This window comes from Neophocaena asiaeorientalis, unplaced genomic scaffold (genome assembly GCF_003031525.2).
Source record: "Neophocaena asiaeorientalis asiaeorientalis breed wild unplaced genomic scaffold, Neophocaena_asiaeorientalis_V1.1 scaffold946, whole genome shotgun sequence".
Classification (NCBI taxonomy): domain Eukaryota; kingdom Metazoa; phylum Chordata; class Mammalia; order Artiodactyla; family Phocoenidae; genus Neophocaena; species Neophocaena asiaeorientalis.
This window is the reverse complement of record NW_020175049.1, coordinates 1548204-1563963: the sequence shown is the minus strand read 5'-3', so window position 1 is coordinate 1563963 and position 15760 is coordinate 1548204. Positions and strand designations below refer to the sequence as shown.

The following is a 15760-nucleotide window of genomic DNA, read 5'->3' as shown; positions in this document are numbered from 1 at the left end:
ATGGCTCCACTGAACCGCCCAACTCCTGTGAGGTCACATACAGGAACATGAGATTTCTTATTGCACACAATCCAACCAGTGCAACCTTAAACAAATTTATAGAGGACCTTAAGAAATACGGAGTTACCACAACAGTAAGAGTATGTGAAGCAACTTATGACACTGCTCTTGTGGAGAAAGAAGGTATCCAGGTTCTGGATTGGCCCTTTGATGATGGTTCCTCACCCTTTAACCAGATTGTTGACTGGTTAAGTCTTTTAAACATTAAATTTCGTGGAGAACCTGGTTGTTGCATTACTGTTCACTGTGTTGCAGGTCTTGGGAGAACTCCAGTGCTTGTTGCCCTGGCACTAATTGAAGGTGGAATGAAAAATAAAGATGCAGTACAGTTTATAAGACAAAAGCGGCGTGGAGCTTTTAACAGCAAGCAATTTTTGTATTTGGAGAAATACCGTTCTAAAATGTGGCTGCGCTTCAAAGACTCTAGTGGTCATAGAAACAACTGTTGCATTCAATAAAACTTGGCTGCCTGCCTCATGCTGTTGCCTTGGAAGTCAAACTTGAGACAGGACTTAATTTATTGTACATATTAGCCAACATATTAGGCTTAACGAATGACAAGTCTAATGAAGCCTCCATAGGAACACTGAAAAGCCACAAGCTTGACAGAATTGCAGCCTCTCTGTTTGGCTTACTACTATCCCCATGCCAGAAACAATATATAAGAAATTGAGAGATTAGGTGCCAAAATACTCAGCACAATACTTGTATATTTTTGGTATCATACAGAATTAAAATCCTAGGATTTAGGAACAGCACTGTAAACCGTATGTGGTTTATTCCTCCAGTCATCTCAAACATTGCAAGTAAGACCTATGTGGTTATTTGTCTGCTCCTTTATGTTTACCACCCCACACGTGTACCAGTATGCATCAGGTTTGTATAACAAATGATTTTGTTGAATTCTTACCAAGACTTATGGTGATTATTTAATGTCTTTCTATAAATCTCATTTTGTGCTGTTATGAAAACCTCCAGTTTGGAAAAGATCACACCTCTGGTTGAAAGTTCATGTAAAATATACACCATAGAGAAGCATATGTGTGTAATATCTTCAGACAAGAAAGCCTTACAGTTACTTTGTTTACACTTGGGATGCAGTTTTAGAGGGGAGGGCCTGAAGACAGAATGGAAAGAGGCTATGGAATATTTTTAGGATTCCATACTAGAAATTCCATGTTCTCTTTGTCTTGTGCAGGATGTATAGAATAGGTCCTTTTATTTAGTAAACTTTAAAGGTAAAGATATTTTGTAGCTAAAACATTTCAAAAATTTCTGAAGTTCTTATAATTCTTCGCCATACCTATTGGAAGTTACTATTATTTTTGTTTTAAGTGTGATATTTTTTTGTCTTTCCAACCGAAACAGAAGAGGATTTCTATTAATGAACTGATCAGACATCTAATATTTTATATAATTTTGAACTGTGTAACAATATTTGGATATTTGATACTTTGTTTTATTATGTAATTGATAAAATGGTGGTATGTATTTGTGTTAGTTCAACCATATATTCATAGTGTCTGGAAATGTAGTTCTCTGGGAGAAATAATTTGTCAGTATTCACCATTCTCCAACTAGTACAAGAACTTAAACATCTAAATAAGGAATTATAGGAGAGACAGAGAAAAACTAAGCAAGATGGTATAGCTTTGTTAATATTAGTAAAAGTAGAAGCAAAGGCGTTACTAGAGATAAAGAAAATCATTACTTAAAGTTTCAAAAGTTTCAATTCACCAGGAAGTTATAACAATTCGAAATTTTATGTATCAAATAACATTGGTTCAAAATCCATAAAGCAAATATGGAGAGAACTACAAGGAAAATTGACAAGTTTACCATAGTGATAAGTTTTACTATTTTTCTTCTGGAAACAGATCAAGTAGACGAAAATCAGTAAGGCTATAGATTTGAACAGAACAATTAACAAGTTTGATCCCATGAATGTAAGAGGGCATTGCATCCAACAGTGAGAATCCATATTTTTTTAAGAGTACATGAAATATTTTTTTAAATTTGACTATATATTAGATCATAAATAATTTCATCAAAATTCTAAAATATTTGAATAACACAAGTAAGTTTTCTGACTACAATTCAATTAAGTTAGGGAAAAAAAGTTAGTAGTATCATTTGGAATTTTGAAAATCTGTGTCTAGAGACTTCCACTTCTAGACAGGATGTAGTAGGTCATGGCAGCCCAGCACCCTCCCTGCAACATCCAGAAAAATATGGATAAATTACAAAAATCATATGTTTAAAGATATATGGGAGCTGTGAAAGCAGCAAAGACTAGATGAATAGGAATTCCAGAGAGGAAGGAGCTCTCCTGAGGTGAGTGGCCATTTTGTTTGCTGGGGGTATTTACCGATTCTGGACATAGACTAAGGATCTGGCTTTGTTCTTGCAGAGGGTCTCTACTGAGGGAAAGAGAAACCCAGCAAGGCTTTAGATGGTCATGTGAGGCTGGTGCAACAGATTGGAAAATTGAGAAGCTTGGCTGGTTTCATGTTGCAAGTTGAGTTCCTCAGGAAACATGTACTGAATCTGAGATTTGCCTTTGGAAGCTTACTGGGGAGTCATCTCAACAACACTTGAGAGGGCACAAGAGAACCAGGATGCTGCAGAAGTTGAATGGTGATACATACAGTTTCAACAGTGACCTTAGCCAATCTCCCAGGGAGCTCTGAAGCTGGGATGGCCATGTAGAGATGTCTGCCATTGTGGCAAGGGGGTTGGACCTTTGGACTCGAATCAACCAGTCATTGGATGCAGGCTGTCCCTGGGGATGAGGGCATAACCTTGGATGAAGCATCTTTCTTCAGTCAACTGCAACTCCCAGCGGGGGATGCAACTGTGAGCCTTCAGCTGATAATACTCCTGGCAGCTGGCCCTGAGTAAGTGTTTCAGACCTTTAGAGGGATCTGGGTGGTACAACCACAGCATCCACTATACTAAATGACACTTGCTGAGTTCTGGGACTATGTATGAGAGGCTGGGGAGTTAGAATGAAGACTTTTCAAAGACAGAGGGAAATTTCCCTTAACCTCATACTGCTTAGGAGACAAAGCCCTGCTAGAAGAGGTTTTAATTCTCTCCAACACTTACTGTCTGTCTTTTTTATTACAGCGATTCTGGTGAGCGGGAAGTGTTATCCCATTGTAGTTTTAATTTTACTACAACTAATGTTGTTAAACATCTTTTAGTGTACATTCTCTCACATATCTTTGTTAGTACTATGTCAATTCAAATATTTTGCCCATTTTTTCAGTTGGTTTTTTTTGTCATCCTACTGAGTTGTAAAAGTTCTTTACATATTCTGGATCCAATGCCTTTATCAGATATATAATTTGCAAATACTTTCTCCCAGTCTGTTACTTGTCATTTTTTTCCTTATTGGTGTGTTTCAAAGTGCAAAAGTTAAAAAATTTGGTGAAGTACAATTTATCAACTTTCTCTTTTATGAATCACGCTTTTAAATTGTATCTAAGAACGCTCCTCAATCAGTCACAAAGATTTTTCTGCTATATTTTCTTCTAGAAATTGTATAGTTTTAGCTCTTACATTTAGATCTGTGGTCCATTTTGAGTTAATTTTTGTACATGGTGTGAGGTAAATGTCTATATTTTTTTTTATATATAAATTTTTTTTTTTTTTTTTTTTTTTTTTTTTGGCATGTGGATATCCAGTTGTCCCAGCATCATTTGTTCAAAAGACAATTCTTTCCTCCATTGAATTATCTTGGCAGTTGAGAGGTCAATTTACCATGAATATAAGGACTTATTTGTGAATTCTCAACTCTGTTCCATTGATCTATATGAGCACACTATCTTGATCATTGTAGCTTTATAGTAAGCTTTGAAATTGAATCATGTACTTCATTCTTTTTCGAAAATTTTGGCTATTCGAAGTCCCTTGCATTTCCATATAAGTTTTAGGATCATCCTGTCAATTTCTACAAAAAAAAAAAAAAGCCTCCAGGGATTTTGATAGGTATAGTGTTGAATTTATAGATAATTTGGAGAGAACTGCCTTGACAATATTGAGACTTCAATTCCACGAACATGGAACATTTCTCCATGTGTTTAAATCTTCAGTTTCTATCATCAGTGATTTGCAGTTTTCATTGTACAAGACTTGCACCTCTTGAATTGCTTGAGTATTTTTTCTTTTTGATGCTATTGTGAATGGAATGTTTTCTTAATTTGATTTCTAGATTGTTTGCTGCTAGTCTATAGAAATACAATTGATTTTTGCATATTGACCTTGCTTTCTATGACCTTTCTAAACTCATTTATTAGGAGAGAGAGAAAGAGAGATAGGGAAGAAGGGTGAGAGCGAGAGCAATGCAAGTGCTCTTCTATTCTTTGGCATTTTCTGCTTATAGGATTATGTCATCTGTGAATAAAGGCAGGTTTACTCTTTTTTCCCCCCCAGTCTGGATGCCTTTACTTTATTTTTCTTTCCTTATTGAACTGGCTAGACCCTCCATGTTGACCAGGAGTGGTGAAAACAACTTCCAGATCTTAGGGAGAAAGTATTCATTCTTTCACCATTAAGTATGATGTTAGCTGTTGGTTCTTGATCGGGTTGAGGACATTCTCTTCTATTCTTAGTTTGTTGAAAGTTTTATCTCAAATGGGTGGTGGGTATTTTAAAATGCTTTTCCCACATCCACTGACATGTTCCTGTGGTTTGTATCCTTCATTCTAGTAATATCATGTACTATGTTGATCAATTTTTAAATGTTGAAACAACCTTGCATTCCTGGGATAAATTCCACTTGCTCATTGTGTTTAATTCTTTTATGTTGATGGATTTGGCTCGCTAATATTTTGTTTAGAATTTTGCATCTGTATTCATGAAGGATATTGGTCTATAGTTTTCTTGTGTTGTTTTTTTAATCTGGTTTTGATATCAGGGTAATACCAGTATCATGGAATGATTTTGGAAGTGTTCCCTCCTCTATTTTCTGAAAGGGTTTGTGAAGGATTGGTATTATTTATACTTTAAATATTTGATAAAATTCACCCATGAAGAATTCTGGGCCTGGGCTTTTCTTGGTGGGAAGATTTTTAATTACTAATTCAACTTCTTTATTTGTTATAAGTCTATTGAATTCTACTCTAATCTTTGCTTACTTTGAATTTTGTTTGCTTTTCCTTTCCTAGTTTCTTTTTTTTTGAATTTTATTATTTTTTTATACAGCAGGCTCTCATTAGTTATCTATTTTATACCTATTAGTGTATATATATATCAATCCCAAGCTCCCAATTCATCCCACCACCCTCCACCCCCCCCTTCCCCCCTTGGTGTCCATACGTTCATTCTCTATATCTGTGTCTCTACTTCTGCCCTGCAAACCAGTTTATCTGTACCATTTTTCTAGATTCCATATATATGCATTAATATACAATATTTGTTTTGCTCTTTCTGACTTACTTCACTCTGTATGACAGTCTCTAGGTCCATCCACATCTCTACAAATGACCCAGTTTTGTACCTTTTTTATGGCTAATATTCCACTGTATATATGTACCACATCTTCTTTATCCATTCATCAGTCAATGGGCATTTAGGTTGCTTCCATGACCTGGCTATTGTAAATAGTGCTGCAGTGAACATTGGGGTGCATGTGTCTTTTTGAATTATGGTTTTCTCTGGGTATATGCCCAGTAGTGGGATTGCTGGGTCATATGTTAATTCTATTTTTAGTTTTCTTTACTAGTTTCTTAAAGAGAAAGTTTATGTTATTGCTTTGAGACCTTTTATTCTTTTTTTCCCCCGATATTGGCATTTAAAGCTATAAAATTTCCCTCTAAGCACTACTTTAGCTACAACTCATTAATTTTGATTTTTCTTTATTCAGCTCAACATATATAATTTATCTTGTGATTTCTTCTTTGAACTGTGACTTACTTAGAAATATATTGTTTAACTTCCAAAGAGTTGGAAATTTCCCATTTTCTTTTTTACTGTTGTTGATTTCTAATTTCATCATTAACTCTGTCCAAGAAGACTTCCTGGATCCAAGTGCATTTGCACTCCAATGATAAATGATGTCTCCAGGCAGAAAGCTGGGGTGAACTGAAATTTAATTGGTAAAGAGCAGAGAAGCAGAGGGAAGGGCTTTCCAGGTAGAGACCAAGCACGTGTAAGGGCCTGTGTAAGTGCCAGCAGGATGTTCATTGCGCTTCGAACAAAGGAAATGTAATTTTTATCATCTTTCTTTTTGTCTTTGTCAGTATAGCTAAAGCTTGTTAATTCAGTTGATCTCATCAACCTGTTTTGGTTTCATTAATCTTCTCTACTATTTTTCTTTTCTGTTACATTGAGTATAAAGGAGGTATAGTTGGGGTACAGAGGAAGTTGTGGGACAGGACGTAGAAAAGATCATGTAAAAGACTCCCTGGTGTTCAGTTCCAGCTTCACTCTTCAAGCCCTCTTCTGAAGAGGTTCTCATTATCCGTGAGTCCACGGATTTACGGTACAGGGATGCTTCCTCAGGATACCCTTGGCTGAGCACCAGCACCAAGGAAGCAGAGGTTGGAAGAATAAGACCTAGGCAAGGGGTGACTGATGTCTCTGCTAATTACTCTTCTAGGATCCCGGTCATCCACCTAGCCTGTCACGGAGGTGGTCGTATAGGACCTATTCATTGTGGGCAGTGCGGAACCTGAGGCGGAGCTGGCAGCGGGGGTGGGCAGTGGTAGGTCTCTGGGCATGGATTGTTGCTTCCTGTGTTATACAATGAAATTAGAGGCTGGATGCTGCCATGCCAACAGATGTTAGCAATTTAGCAGGGTCTTCGGTTGTGAGGGCTGCAGGCTCGTCTCCCCCCTCCCCAGCCCCATGGTGTGTGCTCGCTGGACATGAGGGAGGTGAAGGCTATGACTGAACTTGTTCTAAGAAACAGGACAGACTGACATCATTCTGTAAGAAAACTGCTCCAGTTTGCTAAATGACTTCAGAGAGTGAAGGGTGGAAGAGAGAGAGTGTTCTAGAGCCAGGAACATGAAATCAAGTCTTCCCTAGAACTCCCCAGGGTGTTTTGCCCCTCACAGACTCTCTTCCTCTTTCCTCTGGGTTTGCTGACACTCTCCACCCACACTTCTCTGGTTTTCCTTTTAGTAATGACCACAAAGGAATGCCTAACACTCAACAGCCCACAGGACGGAGACCCTTCCTGACTTGTGAGTTGCCTCCAGCCATTCAGCCCCCACGCCCATCTGAGTCTTAAAGGTTGTGTATTCCTCCAACAGGGACTGAACTCCTTGATGGGTGGGCCATGCTTTCTGGCCAGTGGCTGCCCTGACATTCCTCATTTCTCCATTAACCCTACCCATCCTTCACTCTTGGACTCACTGCAAACACTGCCCCCCAAGAAGCCTTCTTTTATGTCCTCATAGGAAGTATCCTCTCCCTTCCCTGAGTACCCTTGACCTTTTTCTACAGTTCTTCCATGGACTTACTACTTTCTCCCTTGTGGCAAAATGAATTGTGTGCATATCTCATCTCCTCTACTAGACCCCGGACCCTGTAAAGGCAGAGTTCCAGGCAGGACTCTAGATTTCCACAAAGTCTAGCCAATAGTTTGGTAATTCACAGATGAAGAAATTCTTGGGAAGGAAGCCTGAGGAGGGTTACAGAAAAGTGAACTCAAGGCCTTCAGGGACAAGGCTCTCATTCACCATATGCCTGGGCATCTCCCCTCATACCAGAAAGTTCAAAGGAAAAACACAATGACAAGCATGGCCATTTTGGAACCCATTTATATTGTCAGTGTTACTCTGGGCTTCATTCAGCCCCACACCAGCCTCTGAGATTGCATCAGACATTCTGAACATTCATGGCTTCCTTGGGCCAAGTGTAGCTGTCCAGCGTAAAGGAGTCATAGTCTGGAGTATAGACCAGGGATCTTACAAAAGCCTCCTTGTCCTTGGGCTCTGGGTAGTAGGAGGCCAGGTTGTGTTTGTAGGCGAAGTCGAGGACCTAGGGAAAAACACGTTTGACTGAGGAACTGGATCTAAGGAGGAACCTGTCTAAAGGCCCTTGCTTGGGAGCTTGTGGAAGGGGAATATACCCTGAAGCAGCAGATGTGTTCCTCTCATGAGCTGAGGCCCAGGAAGCCACTGGAGAGGAAGGATCTTGAGTTTTCTGCCTAGTAAGGAAGCTGTGACACCATGGAATAGACACTGGGCCAGGGTCAAGAGGCCTCAAAGTCTGCCTCTGCTTCCAACTGCCTGTGGGTCCTCAGCAGTGACATCATCCTTGCTGAGCCTCCGTTTCCTCATCTGTAAAGTGGGGGTCACGAGGGCTTTCTCTGGCATGGTGTGAGGATAAAATTAGGTAGCAGGTATAAGTGTTCAGTATCTGATATTTTTTTCTGTCTTAAACGTGGCTTGAATTGGACATTGTTCTCTGGGTATTAGATTCGGCTTCAGAAGAGGATGAATCTAAATACCCCCAAAAGGAAGGAACTGGACAGGGTGGACGTGGACTGTAAGCTGCACTATTGGTCTTGAGGGCTGACTCTGGATCCTGCACTGGACAGCTCATGGGGAGTGCATGCTGTTGTGCAGTGCGTTTTCTGAAATTATTCTTCAAACTTATAGAAAATGTAAAATGTATATTAATGGAAGTAACAGTATAATGAACCCTCATGAATTCATCATCCAGATTAACAATTATCAATGTCGGGCCAGTCTTTGCTGCCCCATGTTCTGGTTCTTTGAAAACCCATCATCTCTGCATCGTCTAGCGGGTGACATTTTTACGTAGAATATCCCCTGAACTTGATCACCCATGCATGGCCCAGCCATTCTGAGAGAAAGGGGAGGCATGAGCGTCTCCTCTGGCCAGAAAGGTGCCGAGTGTAGAGCTTTTCCACTGTTCTCTTTTAATGTCCTCCAAAACTCTGGGAGAGAGGAATTACTGGCTTCTTTGTAGAAGGAGGAAACTGCTGAGGCTCAGGGAAGTGAAGTGATTGGGCTCAGGTAACTCTGCCGCTGATTGGCAAGAGCTAGGACCCCGCAGCCTGAGCGCTTTCCAAGTCGACCTTTCTGTGTAAATGGGCACTTATGATTCATTTTTAAATTCCACCCACATTCTGGTCCACAAAACTAGGGCCTTTGGTGAGCTTTCTGCCTGGTGTTTGAGGGGAAATCCAGGAGCTCTCCCAGAACTGCCCTGAGTGGGGTTGAGGTAGGGCTCGGGCTACAGGCAAGAGTGTGTCACCCAGCCTCTGGGGCGCATGCAGTGCAGCCCAGGGAGCTCAGCCTGTCTCTGCAGCTGCCACCCCCTTCGTCCTCCTAAAGTTACACAGAGAGGAAGCTGATGAGCCCCACTCCCCATAGTAAGGGGGTAAGACATCCCTTACTTTGATGGCGATTCTCAGAGACACGTCTCGGATGGTGCTGAGTGGGGGGTACAGTCTCCCCTGTGACAGATGCTGCTCAGAGACCTCTTGGGCGATTTGCTGGGGAGAGAGAACAGAGAGGAACAAGCTGAGTTTCCACCTTCCCAGAGCAAGCCCAACCCAGTACACCAGAAACTCACCTCGCCCCTCATACGTGGCCCGTAAGTGCAGTTTCTACTCCTGTCTCTGCCACCTTGTGGCCCCAGGGGCGCTTAATGCTTGGGCTTAAGCAAGGACACATCCTTTCTGTCCCGTGAGACTGGCCGAGGCTTAAAACAACATGAAGCTGTCTGAATTCTAAAGGAAAATCACTAAGGCCAAGAGGACTAAACCTGTGAGTTACAAAGCAGACTCTGGGGTCTCCCCCGCCCCGGCTGACCTAGCCTGTTGTATAGGGATCCCTGAGTCCCTCGCTTCCGGGTTCCAGCCTCTCCCACATGCTTAGGAGCATCCGGGCTGTCCCCCAGGCCATCTTGTGTCTCTGTATTCAGGCCTCCTTGGGCTCTCCTTTCCGGCCCTGGCCCCAGTGAGGAAAGAAAGGCTGCTTCTCCAGTGACACCACGAATGGGCCTTATGCGGTACCTGAATAAATGCCCTAAAAGCACTTTCAGCCCAGGAACAGCCTCTCCTACAGCTTCTCTCCCTGATTCAGAGCCCGTCTCTAAGGGCCAGCTCTCCGCAGCCAGCCTCATCCTCCAGCCTCAGGCACTGGTGCTCAGCCAGCCTTGCAGAACAGCCTCTTTAACGGGGCTCGGAATGCACTCCCACCCAATCTTCTCGTGTCAAATTGAAATCTGGGAAAAGCCACAGTGCTCTCTGAGAACTCTATGTCCCGGGACGGACAGGGAAAGGAGCTGGTCTTGCCTCAGAGTTTGGCAGACATTAGGAACCTGGGCTCCCCCCTCTGCTACCTCGTTCTTAAATTCCTCTCTGTCCTTTCTGTTCATTCAAACATCCACTGAGCTCTACGATATGCCGGGCTCTGTGCTAGGTGCTGAAGAGCCATGGTGGAGAAGCCACAGTCTTTTCCTTCCTGGAGACTGGTGTCAGTGGAGATGAACAAACAATAGTAACGATTATAGTGATTTCGAGGAGAGGGGACATATGGGCACAGAGGAAGACAGGGCCCAGTCTGCCATGTACAGGAAAGGCTTCCCAGAAGAAAAGACAGAAGCTAAGACCTGAAGGACAAAGTGTGAATTACTTGAAGAGAGGAGAAGGAATAGCACACACAAGTTCTTAGAGGGAAGAGAGAGAACGACTGTAAAAAGAAGGTGGGATAGGTTGACGGCAGGGGGAGGCTAAAAGGCTGGAGAGGAAAGGAGGGCCTTGGATGAAGTGCCTTGTATGGAAACCATGTGAAGGAGTTTGGCCTTTCCTGGGAGCACCAACGAGCCATAAAAGGTCTGAAATTAGGAGAGAGATGGCCTGTTCTGGGCTTTAATTCTCTTTGTGGAGGTGTAGAAGGTGAATTGACTAGAGGGAAGCAGAATTTCCATGGCTAGATCTGCAGCTAGAAAGGCTCTCCTGCAGTGACGAGTTATATTACGGTATGTATGGCCACTTCTGAGATGCTGGGCACTGCTAATGCTCTGCTGTGTTTCTGAGTCAAATTGCCTGGGGCCATCCTGGCGCATCCCTCACAAGCCAGGTGACCTTGGGCAAGTAACTCAAACTCTCTGTGCCTCAGTTTCCTTGTCTGTAACGTAGGGATGATCACTATATTTTACAGGGTTGTCAAGGTGAAATGAGATACTGCATGTACATCTCCTAAAACTTATATTACTTTTTCCATAGGAAAATCAGTTTCAACTTAAATTATCTTAATTTAAAAACACCCTTTTCAGGGACTTCCCTGGTGGTCCAGTGGTAAAGAATCTGCCTTCCAATGCAGGGGACACAGGTTCAATTCCTGGTCAGGGAACTAAGATCCCACATGCCCTGGGGCAGCTAAGCCCACGTGCCACAACTACTGAGCTCACGTGCCTCGACTAGAGCCCGCATGCCACAACTACAGAGAGAAAACCTGCACGCCACAACTAGAGAGAAGCCCGTGCACCACAATGCAGAGCCCGTGCGCCGCAGCTAAGACCCGACGTAGCCAAAAATAAATAAAAAAACAAAAACCAGCCAAACCAAACCAAACCAAACACCCTGTTCAGAAATATAACCTGCCAGGCCTTTGAAGACCAGACTGTCAGCTCCTGGAGGGGAGGGGCCTTATGCTGCCCAGAGCAAGTGAGTGAGAAGTAGATTGAGGAGAGGTTCCTGTTTACTTCATGGACACGGTTCATGAAAAGATGGAGCTGAAATGTCCCATAGCAGAGGCTGTGGGTTGTGCAGATGTTTCTGGGGTCGCATAGGAAGGCTTTAGCAACCTTGTTTCTGCACAACAGGGGAATGTGCTTTCGGGTCAACTCCAAGCAGGAAGTGACTCTTCCCATCCAATGGGGGTTTCAGACAGCTCTGCCCATGGCCACAGGACACCACCACCTCCAATCAAACGCAAAATACTCAAGTAAGAGGGACAGAGAACTACAGCATGAAGCCAGAGCTGGTGTGCACAAGGCTTGGGGGAGGCTGACAAAACTTCAGCAGACATAGGAAGAAGGAACTTGGTGCATGAGACAGTTCCTTGTGGGACTCACAGAAGCAGGGCTGGGTAGGGCTGCATGGAAGCCCTTCTTGTGGCTTGCTGGTTTGGGGCTCTCACCAGTGCCGTGGTGAGGGGGAAATGCAGACACATGCCAGAAATCACAGCAGAGCCTTTGGAGCCCACTGGGGATAAATATGTTTAATATTTGTTTATAGTTTTGATTAGCTTAACTTCTCAACAGAAACATTTCTACGCCTTGGTTCCGCAGAGTGAAGATAAATGTGAAGTGCTTGGCACTCGGTAAGCGTTTGTTAAATGGCAGCCACTGTAACTGTTATTATTAACAACCATTATTATGAATGTGGGCTGTCATCCTTAACAAATCCTTTCCTTGTTTTCAATTCACCATGCCCAGTAAAGAACGCTTGTGGGAGCTTTTCTGATAAGATGCCTGGAGCAGGTGCACACCCACATCCCCCATCTGTGCTCAAGACATGGGTACTCAGAGCAGGCAAACTTGACGTGCAACCCATCCCCTTCCTTACAGAAATCTGCCCTAGTGGTATAGGTTTTGCCTCGTGGGGTTTTTTTTTTTTTTTTTTTTTTTTGCGGTACACGGGCCTCTCACGGTTGTGGCCTCTCCCGTTGCGAAGCACAGGCTCTGGACGCGCAGGCTCAGCGGCCATGACTCACGGGCCCAGCCGCTCCGCGGCATGTGGGATCTTCCCGGACCGGGGCACGAACCCGTGTCCCCTGCATCGGCAGGCGGACTCTCAACCACTGCACCACCAGGGAAGCCCTAGTGGGGCTTATTTTGCTACCAGTTACCCAGTAACGTGGCCAAGACCCATGGCTGGAAAAATCTACTGCTTGTCACGGTCGGTGAGCCCACAGTTTCAGGTGGTTTTGATGGCACCTCCATTCTTGGCATGCATACGGGTTCTGCTGGGAGACAGGGTGCAGTACAAGGTATGTGCCCTCACTGCCAGCGCCTCCTGCCAGCACCCCTCCCACTGACTATTCCTTCCCCCGCCACCCCTGCCTTAAAAAGCCTGTGTGTGTTTTCAGAGGAGTTCAAGCCTCCAGGTGATCTTGAGAGAAGCTTGACATTCAAGCACTCTGGGGAACCACTGAAGGACTGGGGCAGGTAGGTAGAAGAAACAAGAGAAGGAATCTTTGGGGACCCGGTGTAGGAGCTAGTGGAGCTCACAGGCCCTCTGGGGTGTATTCGGGGCAGCGGGGACAGCAATACCTCTGCTGTCAGCAGGAAGAGCCCGTCCGGGATGTGTCGGACCCCACCTGCGATGACTCCCAGAGCCACTCCAGGGAACACGTAGGCGTTGTTTCCCTGCCCGGGAATGAAGGTCCTGCCATCTTCCAGAGTCACGCCTTTAAAGGGACTTCCACTGGCAAAGATCCCTCGGCCCTGGGGGCAGGAAGAAAACCAGAGACGGAGCTTGGAGCTAGGTTTCAGGGGTCATGGTAGCCTAGTCGTTTCTCCTGGAAGTTGACCCCTTCCTCATCATCTGCTAAATGCCCAGCACTGTGCTCAGGACGTTGCAGGTGCTGAAAGCACACCTGTTCATCGGGCCAGAAAGCTCAGCTCCCACTGAGCTACCTGGCAGCCACAAAACCACAGAACGGGGAAGGTGTAGCTTTTAACCTGTCACCTCCCCGGAGGGCAAGCCAGGTGTGCAAATGGCCTAGAGTCCACAAGCGCCTCGAGTTCTGGTCAGAGCTCTATGTTAGGGGAACCCTGAGCAGTAAAGCCTACTGGTAAGAGCCCGGGCTTTGGAGCCGGACCTGGGTTTGAGGGCCAGCTCCACTCCTTTTTAGCTCTGTGACCTTGGGCAAGTTACTTCATCTTTTTGAAACTCAGTTTGCTTATCAGCAATGTGGGGATTCTTTTCACCCTCATAGGGCTGCTCATGGTTACTGTTACTATGTCCTCTCAGTCCGGGGAAGGAAGGACTCCCCGCTGACCTCGGTGACCTGGTAGCACTTCTCAGCCGTGCACTCGGCCTTGCTGGTGGGGTTGCTCAGGGCAAAGATGATGGGGCGCTCGTGGAAGGAGGCCATGTCCCTCAGGATCTGCTCCGTGAAGGCTCCTGCGATGGCGGCAACACCTATGGGGAAAAGGGGGAGGTAGTGGGGTGCCGACTCTTTACATACACCCCATTCCTCTCCCGGTGGTGGTGGTGGAACTAGGTACAACACGGAAGACTCAGGAGTCTTGAGGATGGCATCTGCCATAGGGATGAGGGAGGATAGGAGAAAAGGGTCTCCCTGCTTGAGTTGGCTGAGACCCCCTGTTAATTCCACTGGTCCACTTCGGGCCCCAGCTCAGTTAAGATGCACCTGTGAAGCATGCCTGGCTACTGTCCTTTAGAGTGGACTGCTCCCACAGGACAGGGAGTGATGCCAGGGTCCCCCCACTTGGGGGAGGAGTGCTCATGTCATCCTGGTTAGAGAGACCAGCCTGTGCTTTTCCACTTTACTGTATCATTCTGCATCACGCAGCCCAGCTTGGTGCCTTAGTTCTATGGTTCTTATACAGTAATAACTCAATAAAAGTTTGTAGCATTGAATTGGAAATGAGGGGAAAGAGCTGTGTTTCCAAGGGTGGCTTATGCCTCCTCGCTGAGCCTCAGTCTTCCCCTGCAAGTCAAGAGGATTAGCTGGACTGGGAAGTGGGTCGCCCCTCCTCCTACCTATGATGGCCGTGGGCTTCACCAGCCTCACCACCTCCTCCAGGGAGTTCACTTCAGGGTGGTCCTGGGCAAACATCTCCTTCTCATGGTTCAGGTGGCTCCTCCCCTGCAGGGAAAGGAAGACCATGATACAGCTGTGGTGGTGAGAACCGCTGGGCAGTGCCTGGATGCATCTGTGTACTCTAAGAGCATTCCCTGCAGAGCCCTGTGCTTTGGTCTGAGCTGTCAGAACCTTGCGCCCTGTCCTTTTGATCAAAATCTACGATGCAACCTAAGAATTTTAAATGTGTGTGTGCGTGTGTATTTCTTTCTTTAATCCAAACCACATATGGAGAACCCGTAAGGCCTTTCTTTGAGCTGCTGGGGTCATGGCTTCCTGGGCCAGGACAGAAAGGCTCTGAGGAAATGCCTGAGTCTGGACCAATACTCTTGGCCCCAAGACATATAGCACAGAGGCCCAGTTGAGGGATGGGGGCCTGAGTCACCCAGGGTCAGGGCGCTAATTTGAATGTATTTGACAAGAGCCATTAACCTCCCAATAAATAATAAGCTGAGATCCAGGACAGGCTTGTAGTGGCTGTCTGCTCCCAATGGGGTCCAGATTCCTTCCATTTCTTCAAATAGGAGTCAGTGGGTGACAGGCTGGTCAACGTTTCTGATGACTCCTTTGGGTCAGCTGGCCTCACGAGAACCAGAGTGAAAACACCAGCTTTGAGAGATCTTTGAGGAGGGGTGAGCTCAATGGGGTGAGCAAAGATGATGTTGAAACGTGGGAAAGAGGCAAGCGTGGCAGCCTCCACCTGTGCCTGGACCGTGCTCTGGAATGATCTGGGGCAGAAGGAGGAATCTCCAGGTCCCAGTTCTTTCCGGTGGGAATCTGCCCTTATAGGGAACAATAGGAAGGTCTGTTGCTTCTGAGGGGGGTCTCCACTATTCTTGGTTGAGAGCCTCGTGTTCCTATCTCTCGTCGTTTTT

At 45.0% G+C, this 15760-nt stretch overlaps 1 protein-coding gene and 1 pseudogene across 2 annotated transcripts in view; one reads left to right on the top strand and one right to left on the bottom strand.

Moving 5' to 3' along the window:
- LOC112412114 (protein tyrosine phosphatase type IVA 1 pseudogene) lies at window positions 1-3336 on the top strand (annotated as a pseudogene).
- A 4478-nt stretch (window positions 3337-7814) lies between these two features.
- Window positions 7815-15760, bottom strand: part of ME3 (malic enzyme 3) — a 275823-nt gene continuing 267877 nt past the window's right edge. For both annotated transcript variants that reach the window (XM_024763609.1, XM_024763608.1), the window contains 5 exons: window positions 14786-14891; window positions 14058-14200; window positions 13327-13500; window positions 9440-9538; window positions 7815-8052 (listed from right to left, as the gene is read on the bottom strand). In XM_024763609.1, the coding sequence (XP_024619377.1) occupies window positions 7891-8052; window positions 9440-9538; window positions 13327-13500; window positions 14058-14200; window positions 14786-14891 (684 nt within the window). In that variant the 3' untranslated portion in view covers window positions 7815-7890. The remainder of the gene's footprint in view (window positions 8053-9439; window positions 9539-13326; window positions 13501-14057; window positions 14201-14785; window positions 14892-15760) is intronic.